The sequence below is a fragment of the Heterodontus francisci genome, chromosome 1, assembly GCF_036365525.1.
Source record: "Heterodontus francisci isolate sHetFra1 chromosome 1, sHetFra1.hap1, whole genome shotgun sequence".
In the NCBI taxonomy this organism is placed as follows: Eukaryota; Metazoa; Chordata; class Chondrichthyes; order Heterodontiformes; family Heterodontidae; genus Heterodontus; species Heterodontus francisci.
In genome coordinates, this window is record NC_090371.1 from 179,743,952 (window position 1) to 179,762,077 (window position 18,126).

General features: G+C 44.3%; 1 protein-coding gene across 3 annotated transcripts in view; it reads right to left on the reverse strand.

Annotated features, from left to right (window-relative positions):
* The window catches only part of fras1 (Fraser extracellular matrix complex subunit 1), a 617,312-nt gene that overhangs the window by 53,078 nt on the left and 546,108 nt on the right, over nucleotides 1-18,126 (reverse strand). For all 3 annotated transcript variants that reach the window (XM_068039139.1, XM_068039130.1, XM_068039149.1), the window contains 5 exons: nucleotides 13,555-13,801; nucleotides 9,928-10,272; nucleotides 8,707-8,867; nucleotides 4,763-4,910; nucleotides 2,083-2,288 (listed from right to left, as the gene is read on the reverse strand). In XM_068039139.1, coding sequence (XP_067895240.1) covers nucleotides 2,083-2,288; nucleotides 4,763-4,910; nucleotides 8,707-8,867; nucleotides 9,928-10,272; nucleotides 13,555-13,801 — 1,107 coding nt within the window. The remainder of the gene's footprint in view (nucleotides 1-2,082; nucleotides 2,289-4,762; nucleotides 4,911-8,706; nucleotides 8,868-9,927; nucleotides 10,273-13,554; nucleotides 13,802-18,126) is intronic.

An 18,126-nucleotide genomic window follows, 5' to 3' on the forward strand; every position in this document is an offset into this window, starting at 1 on the left:
CATTTCTGGCTTTCTGGTAAATATCAGGGCCTCAGACTTTCTGCTGACTCCACAAAGGTAAGATGAAAACATATCTTTTGGGGCCTCTGCTTCTTCCCCAATGGGCCTGAAGTCAGTGATTAAATGCCATTAAACAAAGGACGGTTGGTAAATTTAACCATGCGGCACCCCATTCTTGCCAGATGGTGGGGGTTAAAATCGCCCCATATGAAGAAAGAGACACCTCCTGCCTCTTAAGACAATCAGCGGAGTCCCTGCCCACTGACTTATCAATAACAGAACTCTAAACCAGGCCGTGCTCACAGAACTGTGGGAAAGAAGATTTAATTAACCCAGAATTCCCCAATGTTGATGTTATCCATCAACCAACATCACTATTATCCGTTAAATGACCAAGGCAGCACCTCTGCCCTTCTTCAAAATAGAGCCATTAAATCTTTTACATCCATATAAGAGGACAGATGGAAACTTGGTTTAACGAATCATCCTAAAGACATCACCTTCGATAGAGCAGCACTCCCTCAGTACTGCACTGTTTCAGTCTCAGGAGTGATATCCTGACTCATAGGTGGGAGTCCTAACACTGAGCCATGTCAAACACTGAAGGAATGCTACATTTTGAGAGATCTTTGAGCACAATTTGAAGATCAGCAAGGATTTCTGCTGTCCGTTCACAGGCCTGAAATAGGTGCTGCACACAAGGTGCATGCTTTTACTGGGAGGCCCAAGGCCAGCCCAAAATAGGGCCTTGGGCCTCATTAATATTACTTGGGTGAGCTGTTGACACCTGTCACACCACCGCTGAAGAATCCTGAATGGAGTAGATCCGCCATCTGTTCCACTGATGCTTATCCAATTTCAGCAAGGAGACAGGCATCAAGACCTTTACGTATATAAATGAGGCGAACATGAGGAATGCTTGAAAAATGCCCCAACCCAATAACGGGTTGGACATTTTTCAGGTATACTTTGGGCATGGATGCTGATCCCCAAAATAGGACCTTACTGTGTTTGTAAAACATGCGCAATGAGCTTCAATGACCCCCATTATCTCGTCATTCATCCCACGTTGTTTGTGGGATATCGCTATGTGAAAACTGGCTGCTGAATTTGCCCAATTAACAACAATGACTACACTTCAAAAGCAATTCATTGGTTGTGAAGTGCTTTGGGACAACCATTAGCTAAATAAATGCAAGTTTGTTCTTTCTTGATGTTAATGCATCTCTAAAATAAAATTGAACAAACATTTAGATGGAAATAAGAGTTTACAAATCCTCGTTCAGCAAATGCACCATGAAAAAACATGCTGGTTTTACATTTCTCCCACCAACTTCACTGTGCCAACACTGCCACTGTTTTTAAGAGATCTCCAACAAGAGAAAGTCTAACCACCTCCCCTCGGCATTCTACTTCTCCACCATCAACATCCTGGGGGTTCACCATAGGTCAGGCTTAGCTGGACTAGCCACATAAATACTGTGACTACAAGAACAGGTCAGAGGCTGGGTATAAGCTTTTCCACCACCTACTAGGCACAAATCAGGAATCTGATGGAATACTCTCCACTTGCCTGGATGGGTGCAGCTCCAACATCAAAAAGCTCGACATCATCCAGGATAAAGCAAGCAGCTTGATCGGCACCCCATCCACCATCTTAAACTCCTGTCACTACTGGCGCAATGTGGCTTCAGTGTACCATCTACCAATGCTCCCTGTACTTTTTGTTTCCTCCCACCACTCCAGAGTGTGCTGGTGATTTCTTTAAGTGCGGAGCTGTATATGTGCGGTAACTTAAAGGGGCCGACTTGTGCACAGCCTGCACGTGGATTTATGGGTTGCTATGTAGTTGCACAGCCACACAGATTAGAGGGAACATTGCTGAATAACATCTTCTGAAGGGCAACTAGGGATTGGCAATTAATGCTGATGTTGCCAATAAACAAACTGCTTCCCCACATTCATCCATCTCCTTGAAGGGCAGTATGGCATAATTACTATAAAGCTCACATTTCTCTCCAATTTAAGGAAATGACAAGTAAGCAGATAATAAATGTCCAGACAAGTTAAACAGAGGTTTACCTTTTCTCCCTTCTTGAATGTAAGGCGCGAGTCATCTGAATTCCTTCTTTCTTCAAAGTCTTCCATCACCTCCGCAGTCAGCTGTCGAGTGTAGCACCTCACAGAAGACTCGTAGCTGAGATCACCAGTTCGGATAATGGGAACATGTAATTCATCTTCCTTCTCCTTCACTCTGTAGATATCCTTACCAAACTGCATGCTAGGGACTGAAATATCCAGTAAGGCTTAAAATTGTCTTTTAATTATTACAGCAATAAAGTAATTCCATCTAATTTGCGGTTTATCAAGCATAACCACATTTATATCTTTTATTACACATTTTATACATTGCAGCTGAAATCTTAATTCAGTGAATAGAACGACCACTGTGTTTTTTTATGTTCAGGCAGCCCTTTATTCTAATGATGAGGTCCACACCAGAAATATTAACTTGTATCTTCTCTCCACAGATGCTAGCTGACCTGCTGAGTGCTCTCAGCGTTTGCTGAATCTACAGTATTTTTTGCCTTACATTAATACACCCTTCACCTCATTATGGTGTACCAACCGATAACAGCACATACACCAAGTTTATATGATTTGGGAGTAGGAGGCCAACTATCCTGGATTACCCTAACAACATATTCATTTTTGCGTTCTGCTTGTGTTTTTCCCAAAACTTACTAAATGTCATGAACACGTGCAATGCTGAATGATGATTTTTTTTTAATCCATCGGTTGGAAACCTGAATTAAACTTCAAAAAAACAGGAGACAAAGACTGATAAAAGGTGACTGCAGCGAAAATGGCTACCCCATTGCATCTAAATAACCTACAAACCAATGTATCGAGGGGAAGATGTAGGCCAGAAAAATGGCTGTCGAATTTTAAATGAGCTACCTGCCTTGCCTTCATTAACAAGATGTTAAAAGGCAACCGTGGAACATTAACACTGGTGGAAATGAGCCACTCAAAGGGTAATCCTGGACCAATGGGACCCTAATTAAATTGCAAAAGAGAGAATACACTGGACAATTACGTGATTGTCTCTCCATCTGTGTGAAAACTTGCAGTTCCTTCTCTATACAGTAAACAAGCACCTGAATATGACCAGTGAAAGATCCAATTGGGGTCTGTCTCTCTCTCTCTCTCTCAGCGACTTGGCAAGTTCGGTCCCTGCCTGCTGGCTGCAAAACATCCAAGTCTATCATTGCTGTAGACAGAGACCCCGGGAAGAAAACCATCTGCATCACTGTATCCTAGAAAACCCTAAAGAAGTTGGCCACCTCTACCAGCCAGAAACCTCAGGACTACGAGTTCAGCTGGAAGACAAAAGAATTACCAGACTCCAGAGACTGTATATTCTTTTTTATTGTTCCAGACTCTAATCCAACCAATCTATTCTTCACTCTGTAACCTATTTGTGTGTGTGCGCGTGCGTGCGCATGCATGGAAGTTGGAGCATACTTTATTATTTTAGATAATTTTTGCCTTAGATCGAGTTCTGCTTTTAATTAAAATAAACTAACCTCTTTCTTGTTTAAACTCAAGAAAACCTATCTGCTTGGTTCTTTTATGATCATAGCACATAAAGGATTAAACACTCACTTGAATCGATAAGCACATCCACTGTTTAAAAGAAATAAACCCTGTTGCAGTGAAACAAGAAGGGACAAGAGGGGAGCCTTTTGACCCCTCCTCACCTGATCGTAACTTAAGCTAAAGTCAAAATCTTCCAATCCATGGAGGATACAGAAAGAATGTCTGCTGTTTCCTATCCTCCTGAAGAAATGCAGACAAACTAAACATAGCACAAGAGAAAATAAGGAAAGTAACTGCTCATACAAAAGAACAGGGTAGGTAGCTGTTTTCTTATGCTGGTTCAACAACAACAACTTGTATTTATAAAGCACCTTTAATGTAATAAAATTCCCAAAGGCACATTGGGAGTCACATAAGGAAATATTAGGTCGGATGACCCAAAGCTTGGTCAAAGAGGTAGGTTTTAAGGAGTCTTAGAGGAGGAAGAGGTGAGGTGGAAATGTTTAGGGAGAACGTTCCAGAGTTTAGGGCCTTGGCAGCTCAAGGCACGGCCACCAAACGTGCAGCAATTAAAATCGGGATGCTCAACAGGCCAGAATTAGAGGACTATAGCTATCTCAATGGAATGTGGAACTGGAGTAGATTACACAGATGAGGAGGGTCGAGGCCATGGAGTGATTTGGAAACAAGGATAAAGTTTTAAAATCCAGGTGTTGCTTAACTGGGATTCATGAAACCTGATTTCACAAAAACATCTAGATATAAGCAGGCTAGTTTCCCAAACCAGCAGGGGTAGGCAGGTTAAATGGTTCTAGTGTATTTTTCCATAACAAATCAACAATTTGATCATAATGAAATATTCAAGAATAACAGAAATACAAAATATGTTCACTGGTGATGTCAGAAATTCCCAATACAGTCTTCCTTTCACCTTTTAGTTACAGACAGCTCAGTATGCAGTTAACCTCCTTTACAGCATTTATGACTAAGAAATAGCACTACTGCATAATTTGGCAGCAATTTACTATAGACACAATAATTGAAAAATGACAATTCATAACCAACATGCATTCAAACTCACTGACTTTCCTGCAAAAGTACACAGCTTGAATATTAAATTTAGAGAGGTGTATTTCAAACTGTTATTAAAGCAACCTACCATCCTGATAGGTGTCATTGATAGCAACAGTAGCCTGGTAGGGTTTAGTTAGCTCTGCTCCTTGGGCTGAGCTCAGGAATACTATGAACGTTTCATTTCCTTCAATGATTGGATTCTGCACATCATCCAGAATAATTAAAGTGCAGGTCTGTAAGAATAAAAAACAGTAGGATTTATAAGTAACCTCATCAACAGAGTAACATCTGATGACTATGAATTAAAAGAGAAAATGCTGGAAGTACTCAGCAATAGCATCTGTGGAGAGAGAAAAACAGGGTTAATGTTTCAGTTCTGTGATCTTTCATCAGAACTGGGAAAAGTTAGAAATGTAATGAGCAAGTAAAAGGTGGGGGGCTGGGAAGAAGAACAAAGGGGAAGGTCTGTGATAGGGTCAAGGGTAAGAGAGATTAAATGACAAAAGGTTTCATGGTGCAAGGCCAAAGGGAGTGGTAATGGAACAACAAACAAAAGGTGTGTCTACAGAAAGTGTGAATGACAGGATCCTGAATAGCTGCCTTCCGTAAGCAAAGTAAAGGAAATAAGAGAGAAACAACAGAAAAAACCAAACAAGCAAAGAAAAATGAAACAAAATAGGGACAGAGGTTATGATCTAAAATCATTGAACTCAATATTCAGTCCAGAAGGCTGTAAAGTACACAATGGAAAGGTGAAATGCTGTTCCTCGAGCTTGTGTTGAGCTTCAATGGAACACTCTGGCAGGTCAAGGACAGAGAGGTTAGAAACTGGGAGGAAGGTGGAAAATTGAAATGACAGGTGACTGAAAGCTTGGAGACATGCTTGTGGACTGAATGGAGGTGTTCACGAAGCGATCATCCAGCTTGCGTTTGGTCTCCCCAATGTAGAAGAGACCATATTGTGAGCAGCAGATACAGTATACTAAATTAGAAGTAGTACAAGTAAATCACTGTTACACCTGGAGGGAGTGTTTGGGTCCCTGAACAGTGAGAAGGGAGGAGATAAAAGAGCAGGTGTTGCATCTCCTGAGCTTGCATGGAAAGGTCATAGGAAAGGGAGGGATGCTGGGGGTAACTGAGGAGCAGAGCAGAATATCTCGGAGGGAGCAGTCCCTTCAGAATGCTGAAAGAGGAGGGAAGGGGAAGATGTGTTTGGTGGTAGCTTCACGCTGGAGGTGGTGGAAATGGTGGAGGATGATCTGTTGATTATGGAGGCTGGTGGGGTGTACGGTGAGGATAAGGGGAACCCTGTCATAGTTCTAGGAGGGAGGTGAAGGGGTGAGAGCAGAAGTGCGTGAAATAGAATGGACGTGGTCAAGGGCCCTGTCAACCACAGTGGGGGGAATCCTCAGTTGAGAAGGAGGAAGACATATCAGAAGCACTGGTATGGAAGGTTGCATCATCTGAGCAGATGCAACTGAGAGGGAGAAACTGACAGAAATGGAATAGAGTCCCTACAGGAAGTAGGATGTGAAGGAATTGTAGTCAAAGTAGCTGTGGGAGTCAGTGGGCTTATAGTGAATATTGGTTGATAGCTTATCCACAGAAATTGAGACATAGAAGTTGAGGAATGGGAAGGAAGAGTTGGGGATAGACCATGTGAAGGCAAGAGTAGGGTAGAAATTGGAAGCAAAATTGGTGAAATTTTCCAGTTCAGGACGAGAGTGGAAATGGCACCGATACAGTCATCAATGTACTGGAAAAAGAGGTGAGGGAGGGGACCTGAGTAGAACTGGAACAAGGAATGTTTGACATATCCTACAAAAAGGCAGGCATAGCTAGGACCCATGTGGGTACCCTTTTATTTTAGGAAGTAAGTAGAGTTGAAGGAGAAGTTGTTCAATGTGAGAACAAGTTCAGCCACGCGGAGTAGAGTGGGGGTGGATGGAGACTGGTTGGGCCTCTGTTCAAGTAAGAAGCGGTGAGCTCTCGGACTGTCTTGTTGGGGATGGAGGTGTAGAGGGATTGGATATCTATGGTGACAAGCAGACAGTTTAGGGCATGAAATTTGGAACTGTTAAAGTGATGGTGGGCATCGGAAGAGTCACAGATGTAGGTGGGAAGAGACTGGACAAAGGAAGAAAAAAATAGAGTCAAAATAGGAAGAAATCAGTTCATGGGACAGCGAAAAGCTGAAATGATGGGTCTACCAGGTCAGTCCTGTTCATGGATTTGGGAAGGAGGTAGAAGCGGGCTGTTCAGGGTTGGGGGACTATGAGGTTGGAGGCTGTAGAGAGAAAATCTCTAGAGGAGATGAGATCAGGGACAATCCTGAAAATAATGGCTTGATGTTCAGTGGTGTGGTCATGGTCTGGGGGAGGTAGCAGGAAGTGACTGAGAGTTGGTGTTCAGCCTCTGCTAGGTAGAGGTCAGTACGCTAGACAACAACAGCACCACTCTTATCAGCGGGTTTAGTGACAATTTTAGGGTTGGACCTAAGATAACAGAGAGCAGTAAGTTCAGAGGAAGAAAGGTTAGATTGAAGTAGGGGAGCAGAGAAACTGAGACAGCTAATGTCTCACTCGCAGTTCTCAGTGAAAAGGTCGAGAGGTTAAGAGGCCATAGGGAGGGGTCCAGGTAAAATGAGAATACTGGAGATGGGTAAAAAGGCTCACTGAGTGGGGTGGGGGGTGGTGGTGGTTGACTCCTGACCAAAGAAGTGGGCGTGGAGGTGGAGGCAATAGAACAAGAGCACAGTGTCATGCCGAGCTCTACATTCATTGAGGCAGGGGTGTAAGAGGATGTAGCTGAGGCCTTTGTTAAGGACAGATCGTTCAGGGTCAGAGAGTGTCAAAAAGTATCTTGAATACACGGCAAGGGGTGAGATTGGAAGAAGGGATGCGGTTAGAGGGAAGTGAAGGGGAAGACGACTGTACAGACCTGAAACGTTAACTCTGTTTCTCTTTACAGATGCTGCCTGACCTGCTGAGTATTTCCAGCATTTTGTGTTTATATTTCAGATTTCCTGAATTTGCAATATTTTGCTGTTCTACTGATATGAATGTTTTCTGTTGTGGGAAGGGGAAAGTTACTGCAGACTAATAATTGACACTGTTTAAAAATACATATTTTTCTCCATTTCATCCTGGATATTTGTTTTTCTAGGTCAGCTATGGTGATCTCGGTAAGATAAATCTGCAATTCCCAGAAATTGTAAAGATCTGATCGGTTTTATCAAATCACTGATCTGAACATGTACAATGAATCTTCAGTATCTCATTTTGTTTCTACTGGAGCTTGACGTTCAAAAAACCTGCAGTATTATTTGGAAATAGGATTACTCAGATGTTACATGGGCGCCGTTGACTTGAAACTTTGATAACTGTCAAACTTATTTTTATCTTTCAGTAAAGTGTTTTGTATTTTCTCTCCTCTTTAGGTGTCACTGCGACATATATCAGTCCCTGCCCAACAGGGCAAACTTCCAGGCTTCTGTAATCAGCCTTTTTAGAAGATGCATAATGGAAGCTCACACTTACCAATGTTCGCTTTTGCCCTATAGGAAACTACCCATGTTTCACACTTCTCTTTTATGCACTAAAAGTCCTGTGGCTTACCAGTTTTCTACCCTCTGTAAGAAAATGCCTGCACTCCAAAGGGAGAATGTTATGAGTTTGTGCTGCTATTAGAGAGCCTCAAACTTTGGCAATATCAGAAATTTGGCCCTGTGCTGCCCATGGTTTTCGCACTATTAATCATCACTGACAGGATGGACTCAGAAAATCATCTATCAAATGCCTTTATCCCTCTGTAAGAAAATACTTGTGTTCCATTTGCTACTACCTATGAGGCATGGCTGAGCTTGCAATGTGGGGGAATATGTGGGGGATGGGGGAAATCATAGATGTAAAACCATTTGCATATTTATTTTTATTTCATATATGTTGTCACCATACCTTCAATCAATGCCTTGCTTTAAACACAGCTCTGTGCACACTGTGATATTATTTCAGATGTCAAGTCATTTACCTCTTCTGTTTTGCCAGGTGCAAAGTCAATCTTCTTGGAACTGGGGATATAGTCAATGCCTGGAGTTGCAGAAGGAGGGTCTGAAGGGCGGGTAGCACACCACACTGAAGTGGGGGTGGACAAATCACTGCCATGCCTGATGACTGGTATTTCAATGGAGCCTAGAAATAAATACATCTCAGTATGACAGTATGTACCAGCCTGGTGAGAAACAGCAGCTTCTGCATTACCTTTGAAACATTGGGGGGAATTTTATGCTCTCCCCTGTGGTGGATTTGGAGGCGGGGAGAGCATGTAATCGGGCGGGATGGTGGCAGGCCGGACCCCGCCACTTTCCCACCTCCACCGAAATTAAGTCTGGGGCAGGAAGGTCTGTGAACGGCCTTCCCGCCCTGCTGCCAATTGAGGCCATTAAGCAGGCAACTAATGGCCAATTAGGGCCTCATTCTGTCCCCGCTGGAATCAGCCCAGCGGCGGGTGGGCCCTTTGCCGCACGGGGAGTGCAGCAAGAAAAACATTGCAGGTTGCTTGCCAGCTCCTGGGGGGGTGGTCCCTCGTTAAAAGGCACAGAGGGTCCCGGCATCCAGAAAGGGGGGGTGGGTGCCTGCTAAGAACCAAACCCCTGTCCTTGCTGCTGACCCATACACCCCCACTCCCTCGTGACCCCCATCCTGTGAGACCCCTCCTGTCCTGACCTATCTGTGGCCCTGGTCCAGCACGCTCCTTGCCCTGGGGTGGATGCTCCACTGACAGCAGCCAGTGCCTCCGAGGTGGCACTGCTCAGTTAAAGAGCTGCCGGCCTCTGATTGGCCAGCCGAGGGCTGGACCTCCATTGGCGGGGCCCATGATCTTGTGGACGGCCCGCCACTGTCCAGTTAAGTGCCTTACTGGCTCTTGATTCAGTGGGCCTCCCGCAGAAGGGGTGACGCGGGATTCTCGCCAACGCTTTTGGCGAAGGTTGAGACCCACGTCATGCGGCTAACATCCCGGATATTGTATTTTATAAATTTAAATCTTTAAATGACGATCATATTCACATATTACATCACATTTACTTGACCAAATTCTACCCAAGGTCTATGTTTTACCAAAATAAATAGTAAAATAATGCAGAAAATATTTCAAAAATCCATAATGTTTTCCTTAACTTCACAGATTTTAAAACTGCAATGTGAGACATTAGATGATTGATGATAACTATGGAGTAAATCATGCACCTACCTGCATCTTCGCTAACAGTGAAAGAAGAGTTTCCAAGAAATACCAATGAGGCATCATTGGGTCCATTTATAATCACTTTGGCACCAGCAACTTCCCCGATCCGTGCATTGTCAGATGCATCAGCCAGGATGATCTCAAAGTCCTCCTCCTCCTCATATTCACTGTCATCAATCAGCTTGACATCACATGTTGACATGCTTACACCAGGGCCGAAGACCACACGATTCTCATTTGTCATTCCCCTGGATTTGAAATCTGAACCGGACTCCAAGGCATACAGGCTGCTGCCTTTGGCTGTTTTTGGTACAGTGTAGCAGATGGCTGAGACTGTACTACTGGTGTCTCCTATGGAGTGACAACAGTTCAAAGAGATATGTGAATATACTTTCTTCAAATCACATCTGGGTCATGTAAACCCAGAGCTAGAAGCAATTGTTTCTGTACCTCAGTACAGCTCAGTATCCATGCTACATTCAGGATTCTTCAAACAGGGACAAGAAAACAACATCTGTCTGTCATGTAAGAAAGCAGCTATTGCCTGTTGAAGCAGCAGCAAAGACTGTTTACCACAGTGTTGCAAAGCTCTTGATATGTTGATGCAGAGCTAATTTAGTGTTTCATCTCTTCTTCATGAGTTGAAGTTTCTCTGTGCAATATTTTAGTGCACTATAATCCTTTTGAATATGATTTTCACAAAGTTGTTAACCCAAGTATTTTTTAAACAGCACAAATAAAAATTTGACGCAAATGCATTTACCACTGCACTAAAAAACAGAGGAATTTGAAACACTCATGCGGTTCTTGTTCTGGTATTCTATTTTATGAGTCTGTTTTTCTCCATTATTAAAGTATTTCTACAAATTATGCTATAACCTATAAAATTGTTTCGTGGCCAAATTTCCTACAAAAATGGTTCTAGATGGGCACATTCAAAGCATACTGGGTTGAAAAATACTGTCCAATCTATCAACTCATTGGATAGTATTTGAAATCATGACCTTCGGATAATGTAACCCTATTTGACTATTACGGAGGAACTATCCTCAAGAAAGTAATTAAAAGGAAGTAATATATCATCATGTAATCAGAGGAGATCTAATCAATAAGTGAGAGATAGATTGCAAATCCATTTAAATATGTGAAGCTGTGTTCATTTTTAAGAGAGTCATATGCAAATCAAAATGGTTGACTGGTACTTATGATAAGTGATGCTTGACGGGACTACCTGAATGGAGAAGAATAACAAAAGTTCAGTAAATACATGCACTTCATGGATTGGTACTAAGCCTTAGACAAGAAGATTGCATGTTCAGTTCTTTATTTTGCTGATTTCAACACAGAGAGCAGTAGGTTTAATGAATGAAAAATCTGGCTGATCGTTAGTACACTTACACAATCCTACTGTGCTCTACCCAGGCGATGCTTAATGCCAGATGAAATGCTCAGTCAATGGGTGTCGCCCTCTATCCTTTGAAAGCTGAATGTAGGATATCACTTTTTTTTTTCTATGGAATCTGTAGTAACAATTAGTAGGCCATAGAGCCGATTTTGGAGATACAGTACCAGACTAAAGATTCTGCTGACTGATATGCTGGAACTGATGAGCCAGAAAATCGGATAACTGATGTGATATAGGTAATTACAGGAATTCAGTCAATTTAGGAACATGAGCTTTCTTTCTACTTTCCCCTTCACTCCAGTAAAACAAATAGAGTAGAACCACAGAGTTGAGGCTTACGATCAAAGGCTGTGTAATTCTGAAATGATCGTCACGCTGAAGTATCAGTAAAAATAGGAAAAACATTTTTGTAAAATATAATTCTAGTAAAACAATATAGTTTTTGATGTATACATGTTAAACATTGGAACAGGAGTAGGACACTTAGCCCCTCGAGTCTGTTGAGGTCCCAAAACAGATCCTTACAGGACACCACTACGTTGCATGATGCCAATCAGAGTACCTGCCCATTACTCCTATACACTGTCTTCTGCATTCAGCCAATTTCCTAACCAGGTCAATAATTTGCTTTCAATTCCATGAGTGTCAACTATAGTCAACAGTCTCTTATTAGGGACTTTATTAAATGCCTTCTGGAAGCCCATATAAATAACATGCATAGCCATTCCCCTGACCACTACTTCAGTCACTTCTTCAAAAGATTCGATCAGATTTGTCAGACATGACCTATCCTTTACAAATCCATGCTGGCTCTCTTTGATCGACTAAAAATTTTCAAGGTGTTCAGTCATCCTATCCTTAACTATAGACTCTAGTAATTTCTCGACAACAGATGTTAGGTTAGCTCAGGGTTGTCCAACCTTTTTGTGTGGGGGTGGGGGGGGGCCACATTACAATTTTTGTCTTACAAAGCAGGCCGGTGAGACAATTTCAGAAAGATAAAAAGGCATTAAAAATTTATCTTACTATTAATCAAAACAACAAATGTGCATTTTTGTGAAGAATCATTTATTGACTTATTTTCTCATCACTATGTTGGACACTGATTTAGTGAGTTACCTGGTATTTTTTTGCTTGCATAAGTAGTCAATGTTTGCCCAGACACTTCTTGTAGCGATGCCGAGTATTCGAGATAGATGTTCATCTGTCAGGAGTGAACTTGATCACTCTCTCACCCTCTGTCTCTCTCTCTCTCTGTGTGTTACCCTCACTCACTGTCCCCCCTCTCACTGCCCCCCCTCTCTTTCTCTCTGCCCCCTTTTCTCTCTCTGCTTCCCCCCTCTCTCTCAACCCCCCCCGACCCTCTGTCTCTCTCTCTCTGTCCCTCTGCCGCCCCCTCTCTCTCTGCACCCCCCCCCATTCTTCCCTCTCTCTGTTTCCCCCCGCCCCTCTCTGTCCCCCCACCCGCCCCTCTCTCTCCGACAGCTGCAGGGAGCGGGAATGCTCAGAACAGCAGCGTTGTTTTTGGTCAGTTTTTTAAAACATTGCACCGTCCGTTTCACAGCCAACTGATGCTGGGAGCAGGAACAGCGGTTTCCCAACTTGGGACAGATTCGGGGTTTTCTGGTGAGCTTTTAAAAAAAAGTCAGAACCTGCTGGAAAGCCCCGAATCTGTCCCAAGTTGGGAAACCGCTGTTCCTGCTCCCAGCATCAGTTGGCTGTGAAACGGACGGTGCAATGTTTTAAAAAGCTGGTCTGAAAGAAGACAATGGAAAATTTCTCCTCTCTGAAATATATCCACCGGAGGCTGGCCCATGGGCCATATGTTGACAACCCTAGGTTAACTGGTCTGTAATTCCTGGTTTCCCTATCACACCTTTCTAAAACTAACCAAAGAAACAAAATCTAGGTGGGTAAAGCTTATGTGGAGTAAGAAATATGTTGCTCGGTACATAAGATTATAATAATCCTAAGGGCCCTAACTCCAAGAAAAGACTGTAGCATGGATCAGGATTATCCAACCTCGTATTGGCTTCATCGCTCCAATTTAGGAATTTAGGAGGAAGGTGAAAATCTGACCTGCTGTTCGAGATGCAAGTTAATAGCATTTTATTACTGAACAGAAAAACAGATTTCTCCTATTCTTTTAACTAGGCATCAAAAATTATGTATTTCTTTGCTTCCCTCTAGTTAATGCTACAGATTGAAGAAAAAGGAACAATACAGACCTTTCCTTTCCACCGGGGCGAACAAGAATCCAGCACTTTCATTAACGCGATATAGTTTCTTGTCAAACTGTAGCGTGGGCTCATCCTCTGTGTCATTGATATTCACTTTAGCTCTGGTAATCTTCCCAAGCAAAGCATATGCGGGCATGCTCAACTCCACATTAAAGCTTTCAATGTTTTCAAATACCTGGTCATCATTTATAACAATAGTGCAAGCCTTTGTATCCTCTCTCTCATCAAATTGAACCTATTGAAGAAACAAGCATATGGAGACTGCTTAATACCTTTAATACTGTACAAAGGAAGGAAGTCCAATTCACTGGCCAGAATTTTAGACAGGAGAGGGCTGGAGGTGGTTGGGTGGGTGGGGGGGGTGGGGGGGGGAGGATGGTGGGAGGTCGTGAAATTGAGTGGGAGGCGGGGGTGCCGTTCTAATCGCCTTCCCGCCCTGCTGCAATTTCATGAGGTGCGGCGGCAGCGACAAACGGCCAGCCTGCCCCAGGCCAATTTGGCCAATTAACTGGCCGCCGCTGGTATATTGCCAGCAGTGGGCGGGTGGCTCAGGACCCCCAGGAGGCCACCCAGTAAAACCTGGCTGTCTCCTTGTGGGCTGCGAGGAGGAGGCCCTCCTGATCGGGCAGCCTGTGCCCCATGGAGGGCCCCCCCATGGCTCAACCACCCCCACTGAACTACATTCACCCCAACCCTACCCAACGACAGCCCCGCCACCCCCCCCTTGCCTCATTGGGGCCCGGACAATCGTCCCCGGCGAGGCCCCACAAACATACCTTTTTTCTGGGACCGGTGTCCCTCTTGCTCCTCTCCCTGGCTGCTGTCCCAGCAGTAGCCACTGCTCCTGGGATTGAGAGCTGGGGTTGAGAGCAGCCGGCTCGCTGATTGGTTGGTGGGACTTGGAGGTGGCACTTCCTGCCTCAGAGGGACGGCAGTCCTGCCCGAGGCCAATTAAGGGCTTGGGCCACCTAAAAGCATAGCTTGCCCCCAACTTTTTGGCTGGTGGGCGGGACCTCCCGCCCAACTTAAAATTCCAGACATTGTTTCTCATCAGTTCCCATGACACTTTTGCAATAAAATATTACTGCTCCACTAAGGAATATTAACCTTTTCTTAAAATAAATTCCACCCCCCCAACTACAGTTTTCTTCCTCTTCTGGAGGGAGTTGACACAAATTGGTAGTTCCAGAGACTCCATGGATACAGTCCACTTGAACCTTTCTTCATGGGCGTTCTTCACTAAGTAGGGAGTATCAGCACGATATTTAATCATAGGAGGCATCATATGAGAGTTGATCCTCTCCTCACCCAATGTGCAGACCTGTGTATTTTTCAGCAGGAGTCAATGAATAACAAATAGCTGCAGAACATTGCCTGATATTTATTATTCTCAATTACTAACCTAGCTGAAATCAGTTAACTCATCTTAAACTCAGACCTTTTTGATATGTATGGATCAGTTGCAGACTTGATTGTCCGTTTCTGAACTGAGTCATCAGGATAGTAACATTTTTAATATTCTTTTTGTAGAATGTGACCAATCAGTGCCACATACCAACCTCTAACTGACAGGGTAGGGAGGCACCAGTCACTCTGCTCACAGATCCCATCAATGACAAATTGCAACAAGATATATAATGGATATGTCATTAACAGTCAGTGTTAGTTATGATCTTTATATTAATACGTAAGCATTCCAATCGTAGCATCACGTACTACCTAGTTATACTTGAATACTTTACTAGTGAAAAATCTGACAGCTTCTTGTTATAAAATGTGAAAGTACAAAGCTTGCAGAATATTACAATCCTATTAACAAAATTAGGGACAAAGAAGTTACCTCAGAATTACTTATAAACCTGGATCTAATGCTGCTGGCTACCCATTGTGGCAGCATAAATTAGGCAGTAGGTAACAGAAAATGGGTAGGAGTTCCATTTTGTTGGAAATCCACCCACTTTGTGATGTAGATTTTGAGGGTGACGACCAGTGGCATAGGTAGGTGGATCTTTCATTTGATGATTAATGTAGAGGTAGGACTGGATTACGCAGCAGTTCTTTCTTTAAATTTGTTTGTGGGGTGTGGGCATTGCTGGCTCAGACAGCATTTATTGCCCATCCCTAATTGACCTTGAGAAGATGGTGGTGAGCTGCCTTCTTGAACCGTTGCAGTCCTTGGGGTGTAGGTACACCAACAGTGCTGTTCGGAAGGAAGTTCCAGGATTTTGAACCAACGACAGTGAAGGAACGGTGATACAGTTCCAAATCAGGATGGTGTGTGGTTTGGAGGGGAACTTGCAGGTGGTGGTGTTCCCATGCTTCTGCTTGTCCTTCTAGGTGGTAGAGGTTGCGGGTTTGGAAAGTGCTATCGAAGGAGTTTTGATGAGTTGTGCAGTGCACCGTGTAGATGGTTTACACTGCTGCCATTGTGCTTTGGTGGTGGAAGGAGTGAATGTTGAAGGTTGTGGATGGGATGCTAATCAAACGGGTTGCTTTGTCCTGGACGGTGTTGAGCATCTTGAGTGTTATTGGAGCTGCACTCATCGAGGTAAGTGGAGAGTATTCCATCACACTCCTGACTTGTGCCTTGTAGATGGTGGACAGGCTTTGGGGAGTCAGGAGATGAGTTACTCGTCACAGAATTCCCAGTCTCTGACCTGCTCTTGTAGCCACAGCATTTATGTAGCTGGCCAAGTTCAGTTTCTGGTCAATGGCGACCCCCAGAATGTTGATTGTGGGGGGATTCAGCGATGGCAATGCCATTGAATGTCAAGGGGAGATGGATAGATTCTCTCTTGTTTGAGATGGTCATTGCCTGGCACTTGTGTGGCACGAATGTTACTTGCCACTTATCAGCCCTGGATGATGCCCAGGTCTTGCTGTATCTGGACATGGGCTGCTTCAGTATCTGAGGAGTCACGAATGGTGCTGAACATTGTGCAATCATCAGCGAACATCCCCACTTCTGACCTTATGGTTGAAGGAAGGTCACTGAGGAAGCAGCTGAAGATGGTTGGGCCTAGGACACTACCCTGAGGAACTCCTACAGTAATGTCCTGGAGCTAAGATGATTGACCTCCAACAACCATAATCATCTTCCTTTGCGCTAGGTATGACTCCAACCAGTGGAGGGTTTTCCCCCTGATTCCCACTGACTCCAATTTTGCTCGGACTCCTTGATGCCATACTCGGTCAAATGCTGCCTTGATGTCAAAGGCAGTCACTCGCACCTCACCTCTTGAGTTCAGCTCTTTTGTCCATGTTTGAACCAAGGCTGTACTGAGGTCAGGAGCTGAGTGGCCCTGGCGGAACCCAAACTGAGCGTCAGTAAGCAGGTTATTGCTGAGCAACTGCTGCTTGATGGCACTGTTGATGACCGCCCATCACTTTGCTGATGATCAGGAGTAGACTGATGGGACGGTAATTGGCCGGGTTGGACTTGTCCTGCTTTTTGTGGACAGGACAGACCTGGGCAATTTTCTACATTGCCGGGTAGATGCCAGTGTTGTGGCTATACTGGAACAGCTTGGCTCGGGGCGCAGCTAGTTCTGGAGCACAAATCTTTAGTACTATTGCCGGAATGTTGTCAGGGCCCATAGCCTTTGCAGTATCCAGTGGTTTCAGCCATTTCTTGATATCACGTGCAGTGAATCGAATTGGCTGAAGACTGGCATCTGTGTTGCTGGGACCTTAGGAGGAGGCAGAGGTGGATCATCCACTTGGTGCTTCTGGTTGAAAATGGATGCAAATGTTTCAGCCTTGTCGTTTGCACTGCTGTGCTGGGCTCCCCCATCATTGAGGATGGGGATGTTTGTGGAGCCTCCTCCTCCTGTCTGTTGTTTAATTGTCCACCACCATTCACGACTGAATGTGGCAGGACTGCAGAGCTTAGATCTGATCTGTTGGTTATGGGATCACTTAGCCCTGTCTATTGCATGCTGCTTCCACTGTTTGGCATGCAAGTAGCCCTGTGTTGTAGCTTCACCAGGCTGACACCTCATTTTTAGGTATGCCTGGTGTTGCTCCAGGCATGCCCTCTGGCACTCTTCATTGAACCAGGGTTGGTCCTCTGGCTTGATGGTAATGGTAGAGTGGGGGATATGCCAGGCCATGAGATTACAGATTGCGGCTGAATACAATTCTGCTGCTGATGATGGCTCACAGCACCTCATGGATGCCCAGTTTTGAGCTGCTAAATCTGTCTGAAATCTATCCCATTCAGCACAGTGGTAGTGCCACACAACACGATGGAGGGTACCCTCTGTGTGAAGATGGGACTTGATCTCCACAAGGACTGACCGGTGGTCACTCCTACCAATACTGTCATGGACAAATGCATCTGCGACTGGTAGATTGGTGAGGACGAGGTCAAGTAGGTTTTTCCCTCTTGTTGGTTCCCTCACCACCTGTTGCAGACCTAGTCTCGCAGCTATGTCCTTTAGGACTTGGCCAGCTCGGTCAGTAGTGGTGCTACCGAGAGCCACTCTTGGTGATGGACATTGAACCTCCCCCATGCACAGTACATTTTCTGCCCTTTCTAATCTCAGTGCTTCTTCCAAT